At 47.9% G+C, this 25633-nt stretch overlaps 1 protein-coding gene across 9 annotated transcripts in view; it reads right to left on the bottom strand.

The window, feature by feature from the left end:
- Positions 1 to 25633, bottom strand: part of tns1b (tensin 1b) — a 571744-nt gene that overhangs the window by 83164 nt on the left and 462947 nt on the right. For all 9 annotated transcript variants that reach the window (XM_059647607.1, XM_059647608.1, XM_059647610.1 and 6 more), the window contains one exon: positions 423 to 2066. In XM_059647607.1, the coding sequence (XP_059503590.1) occupies positions 423 to 2066 (1644 nt within the window). The remainder of the gene's footprint in view (positions 1 to 422; positions 2067 to 25633) is intronic.

Here is a 25633-nt window from a genome sequence, read left to right as displayed (position 1 = left end):
TTCCTCACTGCTACACCCTCCCACTCGGCTTCCACATCTGGTTCAGAAAAACCTTTCAAAAATACACAGCTCCACCTGCGTCCTGCTTCAAGTGGGCATCTCCATCGGAATACACTCCCTGTACCCTGCCCTTGTACCAGCCAAGACTCATTACATCACCCTCTGTACCACCTCATCCCGACTGCTCCCTCCCTCTTCACTCCCTCCCTCACTCCTCAAACTGTGAGACCACCCCCCCATCAACATTCACTCCCTCCTCAAACTCTGGGAACCTTGCCTCGCTGCTTCAACTGGGATGTCTCCTTCTGTAATCTACAGGTTTCTTAAATCTGCGATTGACATCCACCTCATTTCTGTTCCTGACAATACTTTGACTTGTCCTGTTGATGCCCTGCCCGGCGGGACAAGCTGACAGCTCTTACCTGCCACCCGCTGAGCCACCAGTCCCTCCAGGTTATAATGTTCTTCCTCAGGCATCCTCGCGATGCCATCAAAGCTGGCAGACTTGACTGGAGCCTGTGGCATGGAGTAGGATGGGGAAGTGGGTCCACTGTAAGGAGTGAATGATGGATCCAGAGATGATGATTTGGTGCTGAGACCTCGGCCATAGCTTGTGACTGTGGTGCTAGCTGGCTGTGTCGGCTGGCTGAGGTGGCCATAGTTTGGGTAATAGGCACTGCCAGGGTTATACTGTTGCTCTTGAGGGGGGAAGGCACTCTGTGGGCCATTGTCCACGTGTCTCTGATCTTGTCCTGGTGAGCCCTGATAAGTTAGGTCAGCCGTGCGTGCCAATGGTTGGGTTGGCGTATGCAGATTAGCAGATATAGCAGTGTTGGAGGATGTCTGGGTGCTGTCCCGATGGTCAGGGGGATGGAGATGTGGAGCAGGCTTATTCTGAAACCTTTGTGCGTGAGACAAGGAAGGGTCGAGGTCTAGCATGAGGATGTTGAGGGCCTCAATGGACTGTTCAATCTCCTGCTGAGAGGCCATCCTTGGGAACTCTGGGATGTTATGGCTTTGCAGAGTGGGTTCGGAACTGCTGTGCTGTGGGCTCTGGGTTCTCAAAGCGCCACTGGGTCCGTCAGGTAGTCCGTTGGCCTGTGGGTATGGTGGTGACCAGCTGTCCGGCTGCTGCCAGCTGCTCAGGCCTCTTTGCACAGCGTCTCTGCTGCTGGTACTGCGCATTGGCGTCTGGGGCACTGGATCATGCCTGGAGCTGTCAGGCGCACTGAATGATTGCGAGCGGTACATGGCGTTCGGTGCGGTTGGGTAGGACGGTTGAACAATGGCAGTCTGAGGTTGCTGGACACAGCTTGGCATTGTGTAAGTGACTGGCTGAGGGCTGGAGATGACAGGAACCAAGTGACCCCTCGGGGATGGGGTTTGGTTGGTCTGTATGAGGCTGCTGCTCCTTGGGATGTTCTTGGTGTAACCCGACTCCACCAGCTCTGGCTCACCGTAACCCCCTCGCTGAAGTTTGTTGGTGTAACCTAATGGTGGACCGTTGGACACGAGCGCGGTCCGGTCCATGGGGGGAGACTCGCGGTAGTTTGCCTCCCCCGTGGCTGAAGGGTAGGCACCGTCAAAGGAAGAGAGGGTCCCCACGCTGTCAATACTGTTCAGGTCATGGTTGGGCAGGTCATCGTCCAGAATGTCTGTTTCCCGCTCAGCACTGGCCAATGGCAGGTCTCCGTTGACGTGGACCTGGGCAGGCACCAGCACGTGGCGCGCCGCAGTGGAGACGGCCAGCCCAGCGGCCCGGGTGTGCATGGGCACCTCACCGTCCAGCCCGAAACCACTCAGCAGGTGAGCAAGTTCTCTCCGCTCCTCTGGCGTGATGCCCTGGACACTGGCGGCAGGTGGTTCGTCAGTCTTGTCGGTTTTGGTAGAGGCGGTGGAGTTACCTGAATCACTGCTCACCGAGAGGGTGTGCTCAATGTGGTTGGGCACCCCCGGTAAGGGAATACCGTTGGCAGTAACTGGATTGGCTGTGCCATCGGTTGAATCCTTCTTCTTTACTTTGGCGTACAAACTCCCGTCCAAAGGGCCCTGGGTGTGCACCACATCTACAAGAAAGCACAAGGGAAACTCATCAAACAGTCATCAGATTAACAACCAGATCATCGTTACCCATAGTGCCCTCTGAGTGGTACAGACCAGGCACCAGAAAGAAATAGCGGGTAGAAACCTACAGGTTCAATGGTATAACTTTGAGGGGAGTTCAGGAGCAGAGGGACCTCGGGGTTCACTGATTCTCTGAGGGTGGCCGGGCAAGTTGAAATAGTTGTTAAGAAGGTTTATAGGATCCTTCGTTTATAAATAGTGGCATAAGAGTACAAAAGCAAGGAAGTGATACTACACCTCAGCAAATCATTGGTCAGACCACATTTGGAGTATTGTGTTCAGCTCTGGGCACCTTATTTAACATAGATACATAGAAACGTACAAGATAGCAGCAGGAGGAGGCCATTCGGCCCTTCGAGCCTGCTCCACCATTCTTCACGATCATGGCTGATCATTCAACTCAACAGCCTAATCCTGCTTTCTCCCCATTACCTTTGATCCCATCCCCCCCAAGTGCTGTATCTAGTTACCTCTTCAATATGGTATCATAATATGGTAGAGTTCAGTCTGCAGTTTGAAAGAGAGAAGGCAAAATCGGATGTAATGGTGTTACAGTTAAATAAAGGTAATTACAGGGGCATGAGAGAGGAATTGACGAAAATTGACTGGAAGCAGAGCCTAGCGGGGAAGACAGTAGAGCAACAATGGCAGGAGTTTCTGGGCGTAATTGAGGACACAGTACAGAGGTTCATCCCAAAGAAAAGAAAGATTATCCGGGGTGGGATTAGACAGCCATGGCTGACAAAGGAAGTCAGGAAATATATCAAAAAAAAAGAGGCAGCCTATAAAGTGGCCAAGAGCACTGGGAAATCAGAAGATTGGGAAGGCTACAAAAACAAACAGAGGATAACAAAGAGAGAAATAAGGAAGGAGAGGATCAAATATGAAGGTAGGCTAGCTAGTAATATTAGAAATGATAGTAAAAGCTCCTTTCAGTACATAAGAAACAAACGTGAGGCAAAAGTAGACATTGGGCCGCTCCAAATTGATACTGGAATGCTAGTGATGGGAGATAAGGAAATAGCTGAAGATCTTAATAAGTACTTTGCGTCAGTCTTCACAGTGGAAGACATGAGTAGTATGCCAACAATTACGGAGATCCAGGGGGCAGAGTTGAGTACGGTAGGCATTACAAAAGAGAAAGTGCTAGAAAAGCTAAAGGGTCTAAAAATTGATAAATCTCCTGGCCCCGATGGGCTACATCCTAGAGTTCTGAGGCAGGTGGCTGAGGAAATAGCGGAAGCTTTGGTTGTGATCTTTCAAAAGTCACTGGAGTCAGGGAAAATCCCAGATTATTGGAAAATTGCTGTTGTAACCCCCTTGTTTAAGAAAGAATCAAGGCAAAAGATGTAAAATTACAGGCTGATTAGCCTAATCTCGGTAGTTGGTAAAATTCTAGAATCCATTGTCAAGGATGAGATTTCTAAATTCCTGGAAGTACAGGGCCGGATTAGAACAAGTCAGCATGGTTTTGGTAAGGGGAGGTCGTGCCTGACAAACCTGTTAGAATTCTTCGAAGAGGTAACAAGTATGTTGGACCAGGGAAACCCAGTAGATGTTATCTATCTAGGCTTCCAAAAGGCCTTTGATACGGTGCCTCACGGGAGGCTGCTGAGCAAGGTGAGGGCCCATGGTGTTCAAGGTGAGCTACTGGCTTGGATTGAGGATTGGCTGTCTGACAGAAGGCAGAGAGTTGGGATAAAAGGCTCTTTTGCGGAATGGCAATCGGTGACAAGTGGAGTCCCGCAGGGTTCAGTGTTGGGGCCACAGCTGTTCATCTTATGTATTAATGATCTGGATGAAAGGACTGGGGGCATTCTGGCAAAGTTTGCCGATGATATGAAGATATGTGGACAGACAGGTAGTACTGAGGAGGTGGGGAAGCTGCAGAAAGATTTAGACAGTTTAGGAGAGTGGTCCAGGAAATGGCTGATGAAATTCAATTTGAGTAAATGTGAGGTTTTGCACTTTGGAAAAAAGAATACAGGCATGGACTATTTTCTAAATGGTGAGAAAATTCGCAAATCAGAAGTGCAAAGGGATCTGGGAGTGTTGGTCCAGGATTCTCTAAAGGTTAACTTGCAGGTAGAGTCCGTAATTAAGAAAGCAAATGTAATGTTGTCGTTTATCTCAAGAGGGTTGGAATATAAAAGCAGTGATGTGCTTCTGAGGCTTTATAAAGCTCTAGGCCCCATTTAGAATACTGTGTCCAATTTTGGGCCCCATACCTCAGGAAGGACATACTAGCCCTGGAGCGTGTCCAGCGGAGATTCACATGGATGATCCCTGGAATGGTAGGTTTAACGTATCATGAACGGCTAAGGATCCTGGGATTGTACTCATTAGAGTTTAGAAGGTTGAGGGGAGATCTAATAGAAACTTACAAGATAATGTATGGTTTAGAAGGGGTGGACGCTAGGAAGTTGTTTCCGTTAGGTGGAGAGACTAGGAGCCATGGGCACAGCCTTAAAATGAGAGGGGGTAAACTTAAAACTGAAATGAGACGACATTTCTTCAGCCAGAGAGTGGTGGACTTGTGGAATTCTTTGCCGCAGAGTGCAGTGGAGGCCGGGACATTGGATGCCTTCAAGGCAGAGATCGACAAATTCTTGATCTCAGAAGGAATCAAGGTCTACGGGGAGAGTGCAGGGAAGTGGTGTTGAAATGCCAATCAGCCATGAATTAAATGGCGGAGTGGACTTGATGGGCTGAATGGCCTTACTTCCACTCCTATGTCTTATGTCTTATGGACTTATGGTTTTGGCATCAACTACTTCCTGTGGTAATGAATCCCACAGGCTCACCACTCTGTGGGTGAAGAAATGTCTCCTCATCTTCGTCTAAAATGGTCCACCCCAAATCCTCATACTGTGACCCCTGGATCGGGAAACACCCACCATCGGGAACATCCTCCCTGCATCAACCCTGTCCAGGCCTGTTAGAATTTTGTAAGTCTCTGTGAGAGCCCCCCTCATTTGTCTGACCTTTAGAGAAAACAATCCCAACTGAGTCAGCCTCTCCTCCCACGTCAGTCCCGCCATCCCTGGGATAAGCCTGGTAAACCCTCGCTGCGCTCCCTCGAGAGCAACAGCATCCTTCCTCAGAAAAGGAGACCAAGGAAGGATGATAAAGCCCTGGAGAGAGTAAAAAGAGGTTTACCAGGAATGAGGGATCTTAGATATAAAGAAAAGGTTCGAGAGATTGGGCTTATTCTCCTTGGAGCAGAGAAGATTAAAGAGGTGACCTTACTGAGGAGTTCAAAATTATGAACAGTACTGAGAGGATAAAGAAGGATATTCTGTTTCCATTGGTTGGTATGTCAGGAACTGGGGGGTCACAATTTCAACACTATCAGTATGAGAGCTAGGAGCGAGATGAGGAGAAACTCATTTACTGCGAGAGGCGTTAGGATTTGGAATGGGCTCCCTGGGAGAGTGGGGGACGTGGATTCCACAGGAGGTTTCTGACTGCAGCTGTATATATATTTGATAGGGATGATGTTAGAGGGCTGTGGAGGTAGGATTGGGAAGCTCGGCTAACTGAGTAGCTGTTTCAGGAGCTGGTACAGACGCGATAGGCCTCCTTCTGTATGATATAACTCTATGATTCTATAAGAACACATCTGCTCTTCAAAATAGTGTTCCCCAACCTGGTCACAACAGTGCCTCTAACAGCACAGCATTCCATCAGCCCTGTCCTGGTAAGGAGCAGGCCTGAAATAACATACTTACATCTCTGGAGTGGGCCTTGAATCCATGATCTTTTGAATGACAGTTTGGGTGGGAGGGAAGAGCTGAGTGATATTTAAATACAATGGGCCAGAATTTGCTCTAAAAGCAATGGTGTGTGAAATAATGAACAGATCATCTAGAAACCTCTGTTAAGGAAGAGATCCTTCATGAATTGCAAAATTGTCTCAAGGTTCTGGACTAAATGTACTGTTCCAAAGTTCACTTTGTGAAAATAAGTATCTTAAAACAATACCCGAACCTCCTCAACAAAAAGTGCTGGAGAAACTCAGTAGGGCCTGGTAGCATCTGTGGCGAGAAAACACAGCTAACATTTCGGATCTAGTCAGACTTCTCTTCAGAACCAGAGAATGAAAAGTGACGTCTAGTTCGGAAGAGGGCTCACTGCACTCGAAACAGTAACTCTCTCTCTCTCTCTCTCGCTCCCTTTGACTCTCTCCACTGCTGCCTCCAAACTGACTGCAGTTCTCCCACACTTTCTGCTTCTGTTTCAGGATTCCACTTTCTTTTTGTTTGATCTGAACCTGCATGTTGTATTTTGAAATTAATTGCCCATAAGTTACAAGATGTAATTGTCTGTGGTTGATTCAACACTTGAAGGTGAGAGGGGAGAGATGCAGAACTTAATTGAAACATATAAAATAATCAGAGGGTTAGATAGGGTGGATAGGGAGAGCCTTTTTCGTAGGATGGTGACGGCAAGCACGAGGGGGCATAGCTTTAAATTGAGGGGTGAAAGATATAGGACAGATGTCACAGGTGGTTTCTTTACTCAGAGAGTAGTAAGAGAATGGAACGCTTTGCCTGCAACGGTAGTAGATTTGCCAACTTTAGGTACATTTAAGTCGTCATTGGACAAGCACATGGGCGTACATGGAATAGTGTAGGTTAGATGGGCTTGAGATCGGTATGACAGGTCGGCACAACAGCGAGGGCCGAAGGGCCTGTACTGTGCTGTAATGTTCTATGTTCTATGTTCTATGAACTAACCTCCTCACCAAGCATTAATGATGAGTATTAATACATTTCTCTACTCGAGAAAGTGAACACTTAACAGTACGGAATCCAATTCCTTCAGGTAACAAAATATTTGGTAAGGTTTTACATGTGTCAAATTTAATTAAATAAGATGCATTTTTCCTTTCTCAATTACCCCAAATAGCCTTTCCCTCTCTTGATTTCTTCCTTTTCCTGATTTGATTCTAACTCACCCAATCCTTCCTCCCTTTTCCACTTTGCGAAACATAGAATCCTTACAGCATGGAAATAGGGCATTTGGCCCAAACTGCTCCTTCACAGCATTCCACTAAACCCATCCCCACGGCCCCACATTCCCCATGGCTATCCCGCCCTAACCTGCACCTCCCTGAACACTACGGGCAGTTTAGCATGGCCAATCCACCCTAACCTGCACATTCTTTGGTCTGTGGGAGGAAACCAGAGCATCCGGAGCAAACCCACGCAGACACGGGGAGAACGTACAAACTCCACACAGACAGTTGCCCGAGGCTGGAATCGAACCCGGGTCCCTGGTGCTGTGAGGCTGCAGTGTTAACCACTGAGCCACCGTGCCATCCATAACTAACATTCAGTAGACCCCATTCTTCAATATGGTCACAAATACCCCATCATCCTTGCTGCATTGTCCCACTGTGTGGGGTTTTTCTTTAGCTGTTCATAGGATGTGGGCATCACTGGTTAGGGCAGCATTTATTGCAAATTGTCTTGGAGACGCTGATAATTGGCAAATAACATTTGTGCTGCACAAATGCCAGGCTATGACCATCACCAATAAGGGACAATCTAACCACTGCCCCTTGACATTCAATGGTGTTACCATCACTGAATCCCCCACTATCAACATCCTGGGGGTTACCATTGACCAGAAACTCAACTGGACTCACCACATTAACACAGCGGCTACAGGAGCAGGCCAGAAGCTGGGAATACTACAGCGAGTAACTCACCTCCTGACTCCCCAAAGCCGGTCCACCATCTACAAGGCACAAGTCAGGAGTGTCATGGAATACTCCCCACTTGCCTGGATGAGTGCAGCCCCAACAACACTCAAGAAGCTTGTCACCAGATTGACACCACATCCACAAACATCCCACTCCCTCCACCCCCGACACTCAGTCGCAGCAGTGTGTACTATCTACAAGATGCACTGCAGAAACTCACCAAAGATCCTCAGGCAGCACCTTCCAAACCCACGACCACTTCCATCCAGAAGGACAAGGGGCAGCAGATGCATGGGAACCCCACCCCCTGCAAGTTCCCCTCCGAGCCACTCACCATCCTGACGTGGCAATATATCGCTGTTCCCTCACTGTCACTGGGACAAAATCCTGGAATTCCCTCCCTAAGGGCATTGTGGGTCAGCTCATGGGCTGCAAAGGTTCAAGAAGGCAACTCACCCCCACCTTCTCAAGGGGGGCAACTAGGGACGGGTGATAAATGCTGGGCCCAGCCAGAGGTGGTCATGTCCCATGAACGAATATGAAAAATCCTTGCAGGTGGACAGAAAGAAATTTGGAGCATGAATTTTGAAAGTAAACAGGGTAATTTGACGGCTCTCCCTGGTCAGTGAGGTACATTGCTGTCAGTCTGCAGCCAGCAGGAGACAAACAGTTACACACTGCACAATCTCAGCCTGTCTCCTGGCTAGGAGCAAGGCCACAGCAGGATTCCACTTTGCTAATGTCTCTCTCCACCAGCCAGGAATGAACTGCACACGCACAACCCTTCCACCTCCATAACGTGTCCTGGAAAGCAAGGTGCTGTCTGCCTGATTAGCCCCAGCGCATTAAAACCCAGCTTTCCCTACAGCTCCCAAAAGCGCCGCTCACATCTGAATGAACGGAATAGGCAGTTTCAACTCCGCACTCGCTTGGGACTGAAGAGGAGGAAAGCTTGCAAAAGCGTCCAAAAAGCCTACCTCCCCGGCGTTGTCTTCCACTTCAAAGCAGAAAGATTCTCTCTCCGTGTAAGAGCTGACAGCCCAGAATTCAAACCCCACACCAAAGATACAGGGAGGGTGGAACTGAGAGGAGAGAGGGAAGAGAGTGCGATTCCTGCAGTCACTATGCGTGAGTGGGACGTGTTTTGCTGATGACTGTTCTATAAATTCAGCCTCCACCTGGTATACACTCATCAACTCAGAGCTATGTAGTCGCGAATGACATCAGCTCCTAGACAGAAGCAGATCCTCAGTCCGGAGAAACACAACGTACTCAGGAAAACTCATTCCCTTTCCAACCTCCACAACACAGAACCTCAGGCATGGAGAGATCCCAAAGATCGGCGGACGTGAATTTTCCAGCTGTCCGTTCCACAGGAAAAGCAACTTTGGAGATTTTTTTCTCCCTTCTCTGACTTGAAACTTTTATTTAAGACACTCGTCATGATTCAGAGCTCTGGAATTTTATCGAAGGAAATAGAAGCTGGACACAGAAAACACAATGTCCCATTCCCAGATATCCGTGTAACGAGACACATTGACAGCACACAGCTCCATGGATGGGTGCATGATGACTGCAAATGTCTTATGTTACAGGCACAAGTTCCCGAGAGATAACTTGGCAGAAAGACTAGAGCCAAAGTGCGATGGGTACATTTACTTCATTATTCATTCATGGTATAGTTGTTGGAATTTATTACAAAGACAGCAATAAATATCTTACTGTGGGTTTGGAGTGACACATAGGCCAGTCAGGGCAAGGCCAGGCTGGATTAAGGACAAACTGAAGTAATGACAGATTGGGGAAAAGGACAGACGGGGGTAAGGACAGACTGGGGTAAGGACAGACTGGGGCAAGGACAGACTGGGGCAAGGACAGACTGGAGTAAGGACAGACTGGGGTAAGGACAGACTGGGGCAAGGACAGACTGGAGTAAGGACAGAGTGGGTAAGGACAGACTGGGGTAAGGACAGACTGGGGCAAGGACAGACTGGGGCAAGGACAGACTGGGGTAAGGACAGACTGGGGTAAGGACAGAATGGGGTAAGGACAGAGTGGGTAAGGACAGACTGGAGTAGGGACAGACTGGGGCAAGGACAGACTGGGGCAAGGACAGACTGGAGTAAGGACAGACTGGGGTAAGGACAGACTAGGGCAAGGACAGACTGGGGCAAGGACAGACTGGAGTAAGGACAGGCTGGGGTAAGGACAGACTGGGGTAAGGACAGAATGGGGTAAGGACAGAATGGGGTAAGGACAGACTGGGGTAAGGACAGACTGGGGTAAGGACAGAGGGGAGTAAGGACAGACTGGATTAAGGACAGAGTGGGGTAAGGACAGAGTGGATTAAGGACAGACTGGGGTAAGGACAGACTGGGGTAAGGACAGACTGGGGGAAGAACAGACTGGAGTAAGGACAGACTGGGGTAAGGACAGACTGGGGCAAGGACAGACTGGGGCAAGGACAGACTGGAGTAAGGACAGACTGGGGCAAGGACAGACTGGGGCAAGGACAGACTGGAGTAAGGACAGACTGGGGTAAGGACAGACTGGGGTAAGGACAGACTGGGGTAAGGACAGAGTGGGGTAAGGACAGAATGGGGTAAGGACAGACTGGGGTAAGGACAGAATGGGGTGAGAACAGACTGGGCTAAGAACAGACTGGGGTAAGGACAGACTGGCATAAGGACAGAGTGGGGTACGGACAGACTGGGGTAAGGACAGACTGGGGTAAGGACAGACTGGGGTAAGGACGGTTGATTTCTTTCCCTTAGGGACAGCAGCACCCACCTCATTGTGAAACATTCCTGTAACAATTCACACACCCGTACTCTCTCTCTCTCTGTCTCTCTCTCACACACACATACACACACACACACACACACACTTTCACACACACAATCACACAGTCATAGAACATAGAAAAGTACAGCACAGTACAGGCCCTTTGGCCCACGATGTTGTGCCGTGGAATAATCCTAATCCAAAAATAAAATAACCTAACCAACATTCCCCTCAATTCACTGCTGTCCATGTGCATGTCCAGCAGTCGCTTAAATGTCACTGATGACTCCGCTTCCACGGCTACCACTGGCAAACTATTCCATGCGCTCACAACTCTCTGGGTGAAGAACCTCCCTCTGACGTCTCCTCTATACCTTTCTCGTAACACCTTAAAACTATGGCCCCTCGTGGCAGTCAATCCTGCCCTGGGGAAATGTCACACTCTCTCTCACACACATATACACACTCTCTCACACACACACACACACACACACACACACACACACACACACACACACACCTACTCTCTTCAAATACTAGCCCAGTGTTTTCGGACTCATTAACTCACTGACAGGCCAGGCAGCATCAGCGGGCGCAGAAAATCTGACGTTTCAGGTCTGCAAGATAGGTCCCAGCCCGAAACATTAACTTTGCTCCTCTGATGCCGCCTGGCCTGCTGTGTTCCTCCAGCTCCACACGGTTTTGTCCCTGACTCCAGTATTGGCAGTTCTTACCATCTACAAGACAAATCAGGCTGTTTGTGATTCGAATAGGAGATCTGGAAGAGTTTAGCATTATTGGTTATAGTTAATGTCAGGGTGAGCTTACACAGTGAAGATGAGGGGCACTGAAGTATCTCCAGGAGCTGATCCCATTGGGTGGGTTAATGGACTGTGTTCTATAGGCTGGGACCAGTAGGATTGCCCCCAATCCTCCAACATTGCAGGGAGACAGCACATTGTCCAAGCCCTATGCACAGTCGGCCGAGGCCCTTCACCACCATCTGAGCGAGACTGAAACGACAGTTTGTTCTTTCAACTGCACATGCTCCACCATTCGGCCCATCTGGATAGGGGCTGATAGCAGCTGTACAAATACTCGCAGATGATTCCCCAAACAGAGTGTGGGGTTTTAGACACCAGTCAGGGTGAGTCAGGAATTCAGACACAAATACCTGGGCACCCGTGAAGACTCTTAGAATATAAACCAGCTCCGTTCCCACAACTTGCTGCTACACTGTGACAGAACCGGAGCTGCTCAAACCAAAGTGCAACACATTGACCCTGTAGAGACGGAGTCAGCAGGAAGCCCCTGACCATGATGAGTGTGCGATGATACACAGAGGGATAACAACTCACAGCAAGAAAACTGAGAGCAACCACGGTCAACACACACCTCTCTACATGGGTAGACAATCACCAGATATGGACGCGGTATTAGATCACCAGAACAATATATTGATGTCTGAATTACTCCACCTTGTTATCTCTGTTTTTACATGTCTGTACAATCACTGTGCTGCCAACATGTGCCAAACATCTGCTTGGGATTCCTCTTGAATGGAAAAAAGGGGGATATTGTGTTTTGACCCCTCCAGATACACAATACACCTTGGACAGACATGCTCATGATGCCATCATTGTATCCAAGCACATGAACAAATTGTAAAAATCCCACAGTCTCCATCTCCCTGTGTCAATAGACAATAGACAATAGGTGCTGGAGTAGGCCATTGTCCTCTTGACCATCAGTGACCATGTCATATTACACCAGATGGCAGTGCTTGTCCTCATCTGCTTCTAAAACCTGGCCTCAATGTTTACTTTGAAGGGAGGGCACTGGGCACAGATACATTCACACGGACTGCTGGCTCTCCAATTGTTTTATCCATCCATTTTGGAATTTGTGGGGAGATGATGGTGCAGTGGGATTGTTACTGGGCTAATAATCCCAGAGACCTAGGCTAAAATTCTAGAGTAACAAAGAATAATCACATCAGACTTGAAACATTAACTCGGTCTCTCCCCCTACAGATGCCAAAACACATGCTGAGTTTCTCCAGCAGTTAAAATGTTTATTTATTGGAAAAAAAAACATTTGGTTCACTACTATCCTTCAGGGATGGAAAGTGCCATCCTTACCTGGTCTGACCTAAATGTGACTCAAGACCCACAGCAATGTGGTTCACTCTTATTTGTCCTGTGGGCAATTAGGGATGGGCAAGAAATGCTGACCCAGCCAGTGACACCCACATCCCACGAAAAGTAAACAAAAGGAAATTAGGGATAATTGCATAATGTAGGGAGGTTATGCTCAATGCATATCAAAGATTAATTAGATATTATTTGGTGAAATACAGAGACTTCCTATTAGATCTATCATTTGTAATTATTTTTATGTTTTACATTGTCATCACTTTGACAACAAAAGAAAATTAGGTTGACTCTTATAAGCTCTTTAACCTTATACATGCAGCCCAGTTAAAATTTTCCATTATCCCAACTGTGTTTTATCCCAGTGAATAATCCAGATGTGAAAGGACAAGGGGCAGCAGATACATGGGAACACCACCCCCTGCAAGTTCCCCTCCCAGCCACTCACCATCCTGACTTGGAAATATATCGCCGTTCCTTCACTGTCTCTAGGTCAGAATCCTGGAATTCCCTCCCTAAGGGCATTGTGGGTCAACCCACAACATATGGACTACAGCGGTTCAAGAAGGCAGCTCACCCCCACCTTCTCAAGGGGGCAACTAGGAACGGTAATAAATGCTGGGTGCAGACTGTGATGGCCATGTCCCATGAACAAACATGAAAAATCCTTGCAGGTGGACAGAAAGAAATTTGGAGCATAAATTTTGAAAGTATTCAGGGTAATTTGACGGCTCTCCCTGGTCATTGAGGTACATTGCTGTCAGTCTGCAGCCAGCAGGAGACAAACAGTTACACACTGCATACAAACCCACTCTCAGCTTCTCAGCCACTCCCAGGGTCAGCCCACAGCACATGGTCTGCAGCTGTTCATCTTCACCTTCTCAAGGGGCAGTTAGGGACAGGCAATAAATGCTGGGCCCAGTCAGTGATGCCCATATCTCATGAATGAGTTAAAGAAAACGGTGGTTATTGAGGTGAGTTGAATTAGCCAGTCTTGTGGTTCTATTCCTCTATTAAGGCTCTCAGGCCAGGGGAATAGGCAGTCAATTAGTAGACCCTTAATGCATGAAATCTGCTGACTTTGTCCTTGAAGTGTTTGTGGGGTTGGAAGGTGCTGTCTGAGGATCTTCGGTGAGATTCTGCGATGCATCTTGTAGCTAGTACGAGTGAGCATCGGCGGAAAGGGAGTGGGATGTTTGTGGATGTGGTGCCAATCAAGCGGCTGCTTTGTCCTGGATGGTGTTGAGCTTCTTGAGTGTTGTTGGGGCTGCCCCCATCCAGGCAAGTGGGGAGTATTCCATCACACTCCTGACTTGTGCCTTGTAGATGGTGGGACAGGCTTTGGGGAGTCAGGAGGTGAGTTACTTGCTGCAGTATTTTCAGCTTCTGACCTGCTCCTGTACCCACTGTGTTAATGTGGTGAGTCCAGTTGAGTTTCTGGTCAATGGTAACCCCCAGGATGTTGATAGTGGGGGATTCAGTGGTGGTAACACCATTGAATGTCGAGGGGTGGTGGTTTGATTGTCTCTTATTGGTGATGGCCATAGGCTGGCATTTGTGTGGCATGACTGTTACTTGCCACTCGTCAGCTCAGATCTTGTTGTATTTGATCACGGACTGCTTCAGCATCTGAGGAATCACGAATGGTGCTGAACATTGTGCAATCATCGGCGAACATCCCCACTTCTGACAGTCAATGATGAAGCATTGGGCCTCGGACACTAAACTGAGGAACTCCTGCAGAAGTTACTGACCTCCAACAACCACCAAATTGCCAGGTATGGCTCTAACCCCTGGAGAGTTTGCACCTGGTTCCCAGTGATTCCAGTTTTGCCAGGGCTCCTTGATGCCACACTTAGTCAAACATAGCCTTGATATCAAGCTTTGTCACTCTCATCTCACCTCACCTCTGGATTCCAGCTCTTTTGTCCATGTGTGAACCAAGGCTGTAATGAGATCAGGAGCTGAGTGGCCCTGATGGAACCCAAACTGGGCGTCACTGAGCAGGTTATTGCTGAGCAGGTGCTGCTTAATAGCACTGTTACTGACACCTTCCATCACTTTACTGATGGTCGAGAGGAGACTGATGGGGAGGTAATTGGCCGGGTTGGACTTGTTCTGATTTTTGGATTAGATTTCGCAGAATCTCTACAATGTGGAAGCAGACTATTCAGCTCATCAAGTCCACACTGACCAATGACCACCCAGACTCACCCCATCTCTGTAACCATGCATTTCCCCTGGCTAACCCACCTAACCTACATACCTCTGGACATTACAGAACAATTTAGCACGGCCAATCCACCTAACCTGCACATCTTTGGACTAGAGGAACCTGAAGCACCCGGAGGAAACCCACGCAGACACGGGGAGAATGTGCAAACTCCACACAGACAGTCAGCCGAGGCTGGAATCGAACCCAGGTCCCTGGCGCTGTGTGGCTGCAGTGCTAACCACTGAGCCACCGTGCCGCCCTGATATGTCCTGCTTTTTGGGTACAGGACATACTTGGGTGATTTTCCACGTTGTCAGGTAGATCCCAGTGTTGTAGCTGCACTGGAACAGCTTGGCTCGGGGAGCGGCAAGTTCTGGAGCACAAGCCTTCGGTACTATTGACAGATTGATGTGAGACACTGGTGGATCAATTCTTGCTAGGCAGGGAATTAAAGGTTATCGAGGGTAGATTGAATGTAGAAATCAAAACACTACGAGTTAGCAGTGATCTTACTGAGTGGTGGCCCAAGCTTGAGGGCTGAAAGCTCAATTTGCAACTCTATATTATGTGTCCATTTCTCCTGATCCCTGTCCAGTGATCCCTGGGATGGACAGAGACGGGAAATCAGCCAGGCTTCCTGCTCCTGATCCCTGTCCAGTGATCCCTGGGATGGACAGAGAGGGGGAATCAGCCAGGCTTCCTGCTCCTGATCCCTGTCCAGTGATCCCTGGGTTAGACAGAGAGGGGCAATCAGCCAGGCTTCCTGCTCCTGATCCCTGTCCAGTGATTCCTGGGATGGACAGAGAGGGGGAATCAGCCAGGCTTCCTGCTCCTGATCCCTGTCCAGTGATCCCTGGGTTGGACAGAGAGGGGGAATCAGCCAGGCTTCCTGCTCCTGATCCCTGTCCAGTGATCCCTGGGTTAGAAAGGGGTGATACTAATCAGATGGATTTATTTGAAACAGTAAAAGGGCCGAAATTAAAATTCTGCAGCTGCTGTAAATCTGAAATAAAATGAGGACTGCCAGAACTCACCAGGAGGGTAACGAGCCTGTGTGTGGTTCTGTGTCTGTCCTGCTGACGATTCCACTCTTCACATACAGCCTTCCTAATACTGCTCCTTCAATTCTGCAGCATCCCCAACCACTCTATTCCCCCACCGCCTCCCCACCCCCTTCCCCACCAGGACATCCTCAGCACTGTTTCATTGTCCACATGTAATCTCCAGCATCTGCGCTGCCTCCCTCCCTCCAAAACTCTGGCAGACCCTGGGCACTGGCCCACTCTGGAAAAAGTGACTGGACAGATGGGTGCTGAGATGAAAAGTAATCACTGGAATAAAAATATACAGCCCATTTTAAACTAGAGCAGGATTGTATGTCACTGTGTTTCTGGGTAGGGGCAAGAGCAGAACCTTACAGCTTTTAAAAATGCAATGCATCTAGACAGCTGGGCATTAACAGGGCTCTGTTTTACAGAGGGGGTATGGACAGGGCTCTGTTTTACAGAGGGGGCATTAACAGGGCTCTGTTTTACAGAGGGGGTATGAACAGGGCTCTGTTTTACAGAGGGGACATGGACAGGGCTCTGTTTTACAGAGGGGGTATGGACAGGGCTCTGTTTTACAGAGGGGACATTAATAGGGCTCTGTTTTACAGAGGGGGTATGGACAGGGCTCTGTTTTACAGAGGGGGTATGGACAGGGCTCTGTTTTACAGAGGGGACATTAATAGGGCTCTGTTTTACAGAGGGGGTATGGACAGGGCTCTGTTTTACAGAGGAGGCATGGACAGGGCTCTGTTTTACAGAGGGGGTATGGACAGGGCTCTGTTTTACAGAGGGGACATTAACAGGGCTCTGTTTTACAGAGGGGGCATTAACAGGGCTCTGTTTTACAGAGGGGGTATGAACAGGGCTCTGTTTTACAGAGGGGACATTAACAGGGCTCTGTTTTACAGAGGGGGCATTAACAGGGCTCTGTTTTACAGAGGGGGTATGGACAGGGCTCTGTTATACAGAGGGGGTATGGACAGGGCTCTGTTATACAGAGGGGGTATGGACAGGGCTCTGTTTTACTGAGGGGGTATGGACAGGGCTCTGTTATACAGAGGGGGTATGGACAGGGCTCTGTTTTACTGAGGGGGTATGGACAGGGCTCTGTTTTACAGAGGGGGTATGGACAGGGCTCTGTTTTACTGAGGGGGTATGGACAGGGCTCTGTTATACAGAGGGGGTATGGACAGGGCTCTGTTTTACTGAGGGGGTATGGACACGGCTCTGTTATACAGAGGGGGAATGGACAGGGCTCTGTTTTACTGAGGGGGTATGGACAGGGCTGTGTCTGACACCGAGGGAATGAACATGCCCTCGCTATTAACAGGTTTCTGTTGTGAGACAGGGCACTGAGAGAGTCCTACTCCAGTAAACAGGGCTGTTTTACTGCGTGGACTGTCAAAGAAATTTAAGAGTCACATGGGAAGCTTTATTGAGATTTGTGAAGGCGAATTCTCCAATCCCTGCACAAGATGGTGACCTCACATTGGCCATCACCAGCTGTAAATTAAGACTAGTTTGGAGAACAGCCAGGAGACTGAAACATGACTAAAATAGAATGGTATTAAATATCACATACTGAAGGCATTACACACGGGGCTGCTTAAATTTACTACAGATGTTGGGCTGGGGCTTGGCCCCATCTCCTTGCTCCCCAGACCATCCTTTTCAACTTTTCCTTGACAATTATTTCTTTCATTTGATTGAAAGTTATGTGGCTGGGTCTGTAATAAAGGAGCTGCTCTGACAATGTACCTCAATACTGATGAGAGCATTGAGCTCAGCACTCACCGACCAGTGCCCGACTCCCACACACTCTGGCCCCCATGATTGGGGGCATGGGGAGGGGAGCTGTCATTCAATGCTCACAATAAGAACATTCCCACATTTTTCCAGGATGGACACTGCAAACTCACGCAAGGACGTAATGTTGGAAGTGATGGGCTCTTAATGGGCTTTGGGGACAAATTAAGAGATGGTGGATTGTGACAGAGTTGAGCGATAGATAATCCACCCTCCACACTGAGTGGAATGTGGCTCAGATATCAATTCCAGGGTTTCAGTGGTGCGGTAAATTGGAATGAGGAAACGTCAGGCAGTTGCTGAGAGTTGGAAGTGGAGTTCTTAGTGCAGGGGCTAGGCAGGGTAATGAGCACCAGGGAGTTTGGGGCTGTGCACTGGGATCTAATGCACCATTTTGAGGTTGCAGCCTGGCCACAGAGAAATACAAAGAAGGCCATGCTCTTAATATGAATCTAGCATCGTGAATGGTGCAAGATGCCACCAAACCACAATGCAATTGTGTAGGCACAAATTGCACCAGGTTTGAAATTCAATCAGCTCTCAGTCAAAAAATCACCAGCACATTCAAAACGGCCAAATGCTCAATCTCTCTATCTCCTATCATGTCTCCAACATAACTAACCCTGTGCTGTACCTGTGAGAATGTAAGAAATAGGAACAGGAGTAGGCCATTCAGCCCCTCAGCCTACTTTGCCATTCAATAGGATCATGGTTGATCCAATATGCCTCACATTCACTTTCCAGCCCTTTCCCCACAATCCTTGATTCCCTGACTGATCAAGAATCTATCTCAGCCTTAAATACACACAAGGACTGTACACAAGGGACTCCAAAGACACTCAACCCTCAGAGAGAAGAAATTCCTCCTCATCTCAGAATCATACAGCCATACAGCATGGAAACAGACCCTTCAATGTGATTTGTCTGTGCTGACCATGTTTCCCAAATTTAGGTAATCCCATTTGTCTGTGTTTGGCCTATATCCCTCTAAACCTCTCTTATCCATTTACCTGTCTAAATGCCTTTTAAATGTTGAAACTGTACTCACACCTGCCACTTCCTCTGGAATTTCATTCCACACACGCACCACCCGCTGTGTGAAAACATTGGCCCTCAGGTCCCTTTTAAATCTTTCCCACCTTAGTTTCGCACCTGAGGGAAAAGATCTTTGTACATGCCCCTCCTGATTTTATCAAACTCTATAAGGTAACCCCTTAACCTCCTACATTCCAGGGAAAAATCTCCCAGCCTATCCTTATAAGTCAAAGCCCCCCCACCCTCACCCCGAGTCCTGGCAACATCCTGGTAAATCTTTTCTGAACCCTCTTCAATTTAACAATATCCTCCTATAACTGGGTGACCAGAACTGGACAAGGTGCTCCAGAAAAGGCCTCATCAAAGTGTACAGCCTCAACATAATGAACCAACTCCTATACTCAAAAGGTCTGAGCAGTGAAGGCAAGCATGCTAAATGCCTTCTTAACCACCAGGTCTAGAGTGGTACGGTGGCTCAATAGTTAGAACTGCTACCTCACAGCACCTGGGACTCTGGGTTCGATTCCAGCCTCAGGCAACTGTCTGTGCGGAGTTTGCACATTCTCCCCGTGTCTGCGTGGGTTTCCTCCGGGTGGTCCGGTTTCCTCCCACAGTCCAGAGATGTGCAGGCTAGGATGGATTGGCCATGCCCATAGTGTTCAGGGATGTGCAGTTTAGGTGGGTTAGCCCTGGGAACTGCAGGGATAGACTGGGGCCATGAGACTGGGCGGGATGTTCTGTGGTGAGTCTTGTTGGGCCAACTGGTCTGTTTCCACATTGTAGGCATTCTATGATGTGACACAAGTTTCAAGGAACTGTTCCTGAGCCTCCAGGTCTCTGTTCGATAACATTACCCAGATCCCTACTATTAACTGTCCAAGTCCTGCCCTTGTTCATTTGACCAAAATGCAACATTTTGCAGTTATCCAAATTAAACTCCATCTGCCACTGCACAGTCCATTGGCCCACCTGGTCAAGATCCCTTTGTTATCTTCAATAACCTTCTTCACTGACCTCTACACCAGTAATTTTGGTGTCATCTGCAAACTGAGTACATTGGTGCCTCTTTTATTCTGAGGCTGTGCCCTCTGGTCCTTGACTCTACCATGAGGGGAAACATCCTCTCAGCATTTACTCTATCAAGCCCCTTAAGTATCTGATATGTTTCAATGACATCACCTCTCATTCTTCTCAAGTCCAGTGAGTAGAACCCCAATCTGTTTGGTCTTTGTTCATAAGCCAATCCCTTCATACCAGGGATCATCTGTGTGAACCTCCTCTAAACGGCCTCCAATGAAATGATACCTTTCCTGTCATAAAGGGGACCGAACTTGCTCACAGTACTCCAGATGTGGTCTCCCCAGCATCTTGTACAGTTATAGTAAGACTTTCCTACTCTTATGCTCCAACCCCATTGAAATAAGGACCAGCATGTTCCTCTGAGGGTAAGAGGTAAGGACAGCAACATTTGGGAACCCTGGGTGGCAAGAGATATTGAAAATTTAGTCAAAAGTAGACAGAAGGCATTTTTCCTTTATTCATTCATAGAATGAGGGTGTCACTGACCAGGCAGCATTTATTGCCCATCCCTAATTGCCCAGAGGGCAGTTTCAAGTCAACCACATTGCTATGGGTCTGGAGTCACATGTAGTCCAGACCAGGTAAGGATGGCAGCTTCCTTCCCTAAAGAGCATTAGTGAACCAGGTGGGTTTTTCCAACAATCAACAATGGATTCACAGTCATCATTAGATTCTTAAATTCAGGTATTTTATTGAATTCAAATTCCACAATCTGCCGTGGTGGGATTTGAACCCAGGTCCCCCGAACATTGTCTGGGTCTCTGGATTAACAGCCCAGTGATAATACCACTAGGCCATCATCTCCCCAAGGAGGTAAGGTTTAGGAAACTGAAATGAAATATGTCCCTTGAGGAACATAAAGAAAACAGGACAGAATTTAAACAAGAATTAGGAGGGCTAAAAGGGGCCATGAAATGCCCTTGGAAAGTAGGATTGAGAGGAATCTCAAGGCATTTTATAGAAACAAGAGGGTAACTATGGAAAAGGTAGGTCCACCCAACAACAAAGGAGGGAGTTTGTACATGGAGCCAGGGGAAGATGGGTGAGGTCCTTAGTGAGTACTTCACCTCAGTATTCAGAAAGGAGAAAGACATGATGACAGTAAGATTAGGGAGGGGTATGTTAGTATTCCGGGGCATGTCAATATTCAGAAGAAGGCGGCACTGGGTATCTTGAAAAACGTTAATGTCGCTAAGTCCCCGGGGCTTGATGGAATCTACCCCAGATACAGATATATGGTTTTGATCAAAATATACATGGGCTGATCAGTAAGTTTGCATACATCATGGAAATTGGTGGAGTTGTGGATAGTGAGGATACAGCAGGTATAGACTACATGGAAAGTTGGGGAGGGGGAGAAAAGGCGAGGTGATGCATTTTGGGTGGTCGAATGAAAGAGGAAACTATACAGTAAATGGCAGGACCTTTGGGAGCATTTATACACAGAGGGACCTTGGGGTGGGAATTCATCGCTCTGTGTAAGTGGCAACACAACAGGATAAGGTGGTAACGAAGTTATACAGCATACTTATCTTCATCAGGTGGGGCGCTGAGAATAAAGGTTGGCAGGTCATGTTGCAGCTGTATAAAACTTTAGTTTGGTCACATGCAGAGTACTGTGTGCAGCTCTGGTCACTACACTATAGAAAGGACATAGAAGATTTGGAGAGGGTACAGAAGAGGTTTACCAGGATGTTGCCTGGCCTGGAGTGTAATAGCTCGAAGGAGAGGTTGGACAAACTTGGATTGTTTTTGAAAAAGCTTTGGAGGCTGAGAGTGGCCTGGCAGAAGTGTATAAAATTGTGAGCGGCATGGATAGTGTGAATAGTAGGAGGTGGGAATATCCAATACTAGAGGCGTAAGGTTAAAGGTTTAAAGGAGATGTGCAGGAAAAGTATCTTACACAGAGGGTGGTAGATGCCTGGAACATGCTGCCAGGGGAGGTGGGTGAAGCAGATGTGATAATGACATTTAAGAGGCCCTTAGACAGACACATGTAGAGGCAGGGCATAGGGGGATGCAAACCATGTGCAGGCAGATAGAATTAGTTTAGAATAGTATCATGGTTGGCACAGACATGGTGGGTAGAAGGGCTTGTTCCTGTCTGATACATTTCTGCATTTTAACATTAACCTTCCCGATGACCTGCCGTACCTGTATGCAAGGTTTCTGTGTTTCATGTACTAGTACCCCCCAAGTCCCTTTGTGTTTCAGCTCTTTACTGTTTCTCTCTATTTAAACAATATCCTGTTCTTTTGTCCTTCTTTACAAAATGAACACATTTTGCATTCTCCCACATGACACTCCATTTGCCCATGTTTGCCCAATTACTTGACCCATCAATATCTCAGTCAGCTGTTTGTATCCCTCTCACAATCTGCCTTTCCTACCTATTTTAGTTTGTCTGCAAATTTGAGCACAGTGCATTCACTTCTGTCCTCCAAGACATTAATATATATTAGAAACAGTTCCCGTCCCAGCACTGATCCCTGTGGAGCTCCAATGGTCACAAGTTGCCAACCTGAGAAAGAACCCCTTATTCTCACTGCTTCCTGCCCCTGAGCTGATTCTCTGTCCACGCCAATAAACTACCTCCCACATTGCAGCTCTTATCTTATGACTTATCCTTTTGTGCGGTAACTTTGTCGAACACATACTGGAAGTCCAAATAGAACACATCGACTGGATCCCCTCTATCCACTCAGGTTGAGACTTCCTCAACAAACTCCAGTAAATTAGTTTGACACAATTTCCCTTTCATGAAGCCTTGCTGTCTCTGCTTGATTAGATATTGATTTTTCAAATGTTCTGCTATTAATTCCTTAATAATTGATTCCAATACGTTTTCAACAATAGATGTTCGGCTGATTGGCGTACAATTACACATATTTTGAAAAGGGATGTCATTGACAGTGTTCCAATCCTCTGGTACTTTTTCAGAATTCAACAATTCTTAGAAAATTACATCCAATGACTCTACTCTGTCTGTCACACCCTCTTGTAGCATCTTAGGGCCAGGGACTTAATTTGCCTTCAGTCACATTACTGTGTCAAATACTACTTCTCTAGTGATGACGATGTTATAAGGCATTGCTGAGACCACACTGAGAGTACTGTGTCCAGGTCTGGTCTCCTTACTTGAGGAAGGATGGGGTGGCGCTGGAGGCAGTTCAGAGGAGGTTCACCAGATTGATTCGAGGAATTAAAGGACAATTATATGAGCAGCACATGAACAGTTTGGGTTTGTGCTCACTGGAGTTCAGGAGAATGAGGCGGAACCTGATTGGGATATATAAAATGCTAAAGGGGACTGATAAGGTGGACATTGACCAGATATTCCTCCTTGTGGGGCAGTCTAGAACAGGACGACATAGATATAGAGTGAGAGGGGGGTAGGATCACAGCTGAGATGAGGAGAAACTGCTTCTCTCAGCGGGTTGTGAATCTGTGCAATTCACTTGCCCCAGAGTCCTCTGGAGGCAGAATCAATCAACAGATTCAAGAAAGAAATGGATATGTTTCACAAGAAAAGCAGGATAAAGGGCTGTGGGAAGCAGGCAGGAGTATGGAGCTGGGATCAGGATAAGATCAGCCAGGATAATGTTAAATGGCAGAGCGGGCTCAAAGCGCTGAATTACCTACTCCCGCTCCTAATTCCGCTGGGACTAAATTCCCTTCCCCCACCATATTCTTCAGTATTAATGGAATCTTCCACTGTAAAGCCAAAACCAACCCCCAGATTCATTTTCGAAGAGGCCGAGGTGCACTTTGTCTTCTCTTCGTTTCTCATCTTTAAAGGAGCTCTTATCGTGAGTTTTTATATTCCTAGCAAGTTTGGTGTTACAGTGACTGGTTCAGGGAGTGTTTGATGGGGATAATGTAGAGGAAACTTTACTCTGTATCTAACCCAGTGCTGTCCCTGTCCTGGGAGTGTTTGATGGGGACAGTGCATTCAGAGGTTTCCTTTCAATTTCAAAGAGTTGAGAGATCTTTATCTTGTATCTTGGTTCTCTGTTTCACAGTCGGAAAGAAAAAGGATATGTATGTAAGGTTTAGGAAACTGCACATAGACCTTGAGGAAAACAAGGATAGGAGGAAAGAACACAAAATGAGGAATCAGGAGGGTTAAAAGGGCCGTGGAAATGTCGTTGGCAAGTAGGAATAGGGAGAATCCTATTGAATCCTAGTGAAGTCAGCTGACGTGGATATGAGAGATAATGGGAACTGCAGATGCTGGAGAATCCGAGATAACAAAGTGTGAAGCTGGATCATCCTGATGTGGATATGAGGTGGGTAGCTTGGAAAATAGCAGGTCCATTCAAAGACAAAGGAGGGAACTTAGGTGTGGAGCCAGAGGAGGGTCAGAAATCACATGAAACCAGGTTACAGTCCAACAGGTTTATTTGAAATTGTTTTGGATTATACCCTGGTTCCTTGACATCAGAGCAGGAGGAAGTGGGTGAGGTCCTGATGAATGATCTGAATCAGTATTCACAAAAGGGAAGGGCACACACGTGGGCTGTACAGGAACTGAGACTGACAAAAATTCAACAAGTGCTTTGCCTATTTCCAATTTTGAAATGGTGTCCTTTCCAATCCTCTTTTGGTCATTAATAAACCCATGGGCTATGCCCTGTAAACATGAATAAACCCAGGCGCTAATGCTGTGTAAACATGAATAAATCTTTGGATCGTGCTCTGGTAAACACGTTCTGTGATACAACACAATGATCCCCCGACTCCTGCTCACTGTTTGCAGGTGATGATCGTTGCCTGTTTACTGAATAGTGTAGAAATTTAGAAAATGCTTCCTGTACCTACATGTACACCATCCACATTAACCTCATTAACCTTGACCACACCATCAACACCGTCAGAGGGTCAGCGCTGACACAGTGTCACACTATCGGTGTGTCAGTGCTGAGGGAGTGCCGCACTGTCGGAGGGTCAGTGCTGAGGGAGTGCCGCACTGTCGGAGGGTCAGTGCTGAGGGAGTGCCGCACTGTCGGAGGGTCAGTGCTGAGGGAATGCCACACTGTCGGATGGTCAGTGCTGAGGGAGTGCCACACTGTCAGAGGGTCAGTGCTGAGGGAATGCCGCACTGTCGGAGGGTCAGTGCTGAGGGAATGCCGCACTGTCGGAGGGTCAGTGCTGAGGGAGTGCCGCACTGTCAGAGGGTCAGTACTGAGAGAGTGCCACACTGTCGGAGGGTCAGTACTGAGGGAGCGCCGCACTGTCGGAGGGTCAGTGCTGAGGGAATGCCGCACTGTCAGATGGTCAGTGCTGAGGGAGTACCGCACTGTCAGAGGGTCAGTACTGAGAGAGTGCCACGCTGTCGGAGGGTCAGTGCTGAGGGAGTGATGCATTGTCAGAGGTCAGTGCGGAGGGAGAGCTCAGCCCCTATGTCAGTGATGGTCAGTGTGTGTGGGACTGCACCCCAGTGAGAGTCAGTGTGTGTGGGACTGTACCCAGTGAGAGTCAGTGTGTGTGTGAGTGTACCCCAGTGAGAGTCAGTGTGTGTGGGACTGTACCCCAGTGAGAGTCAGTGTGTGTGGGACTGTACCCCAGTGAGAGTCAGTGTGTGTGTGAGTGTACCCCAGTGAGAGTTTGTACCTTTGACGGGGTGCAGATGTGACAGGGAATGCCCTGGTGATTTATCACATTGGATGAACTGCCC

The sequence above is a fragment of the Stegostoma tigrinum genome, chromosome 7 (genome assembly GCF_030684315.1).
Source record: "Stegostoma tigrinum isolate sSteTig4 chromosome 7, sSteTig4.hap1, whole genome shotgun sequence".
In the NCBI taxonomy this organism is placed as follows: Eukaryota; Metazoa; Chordata; class Chondrichthyes; order Orectolobiformes; family Stegostomatidae; genus Stegostoma; species Stegostoma tigrinum.
The sequence above is the reverse complement of the archived record's forward strand: the minus strand, read 5'-3'. Positions and strand labels throughout refer to the sequence as shown.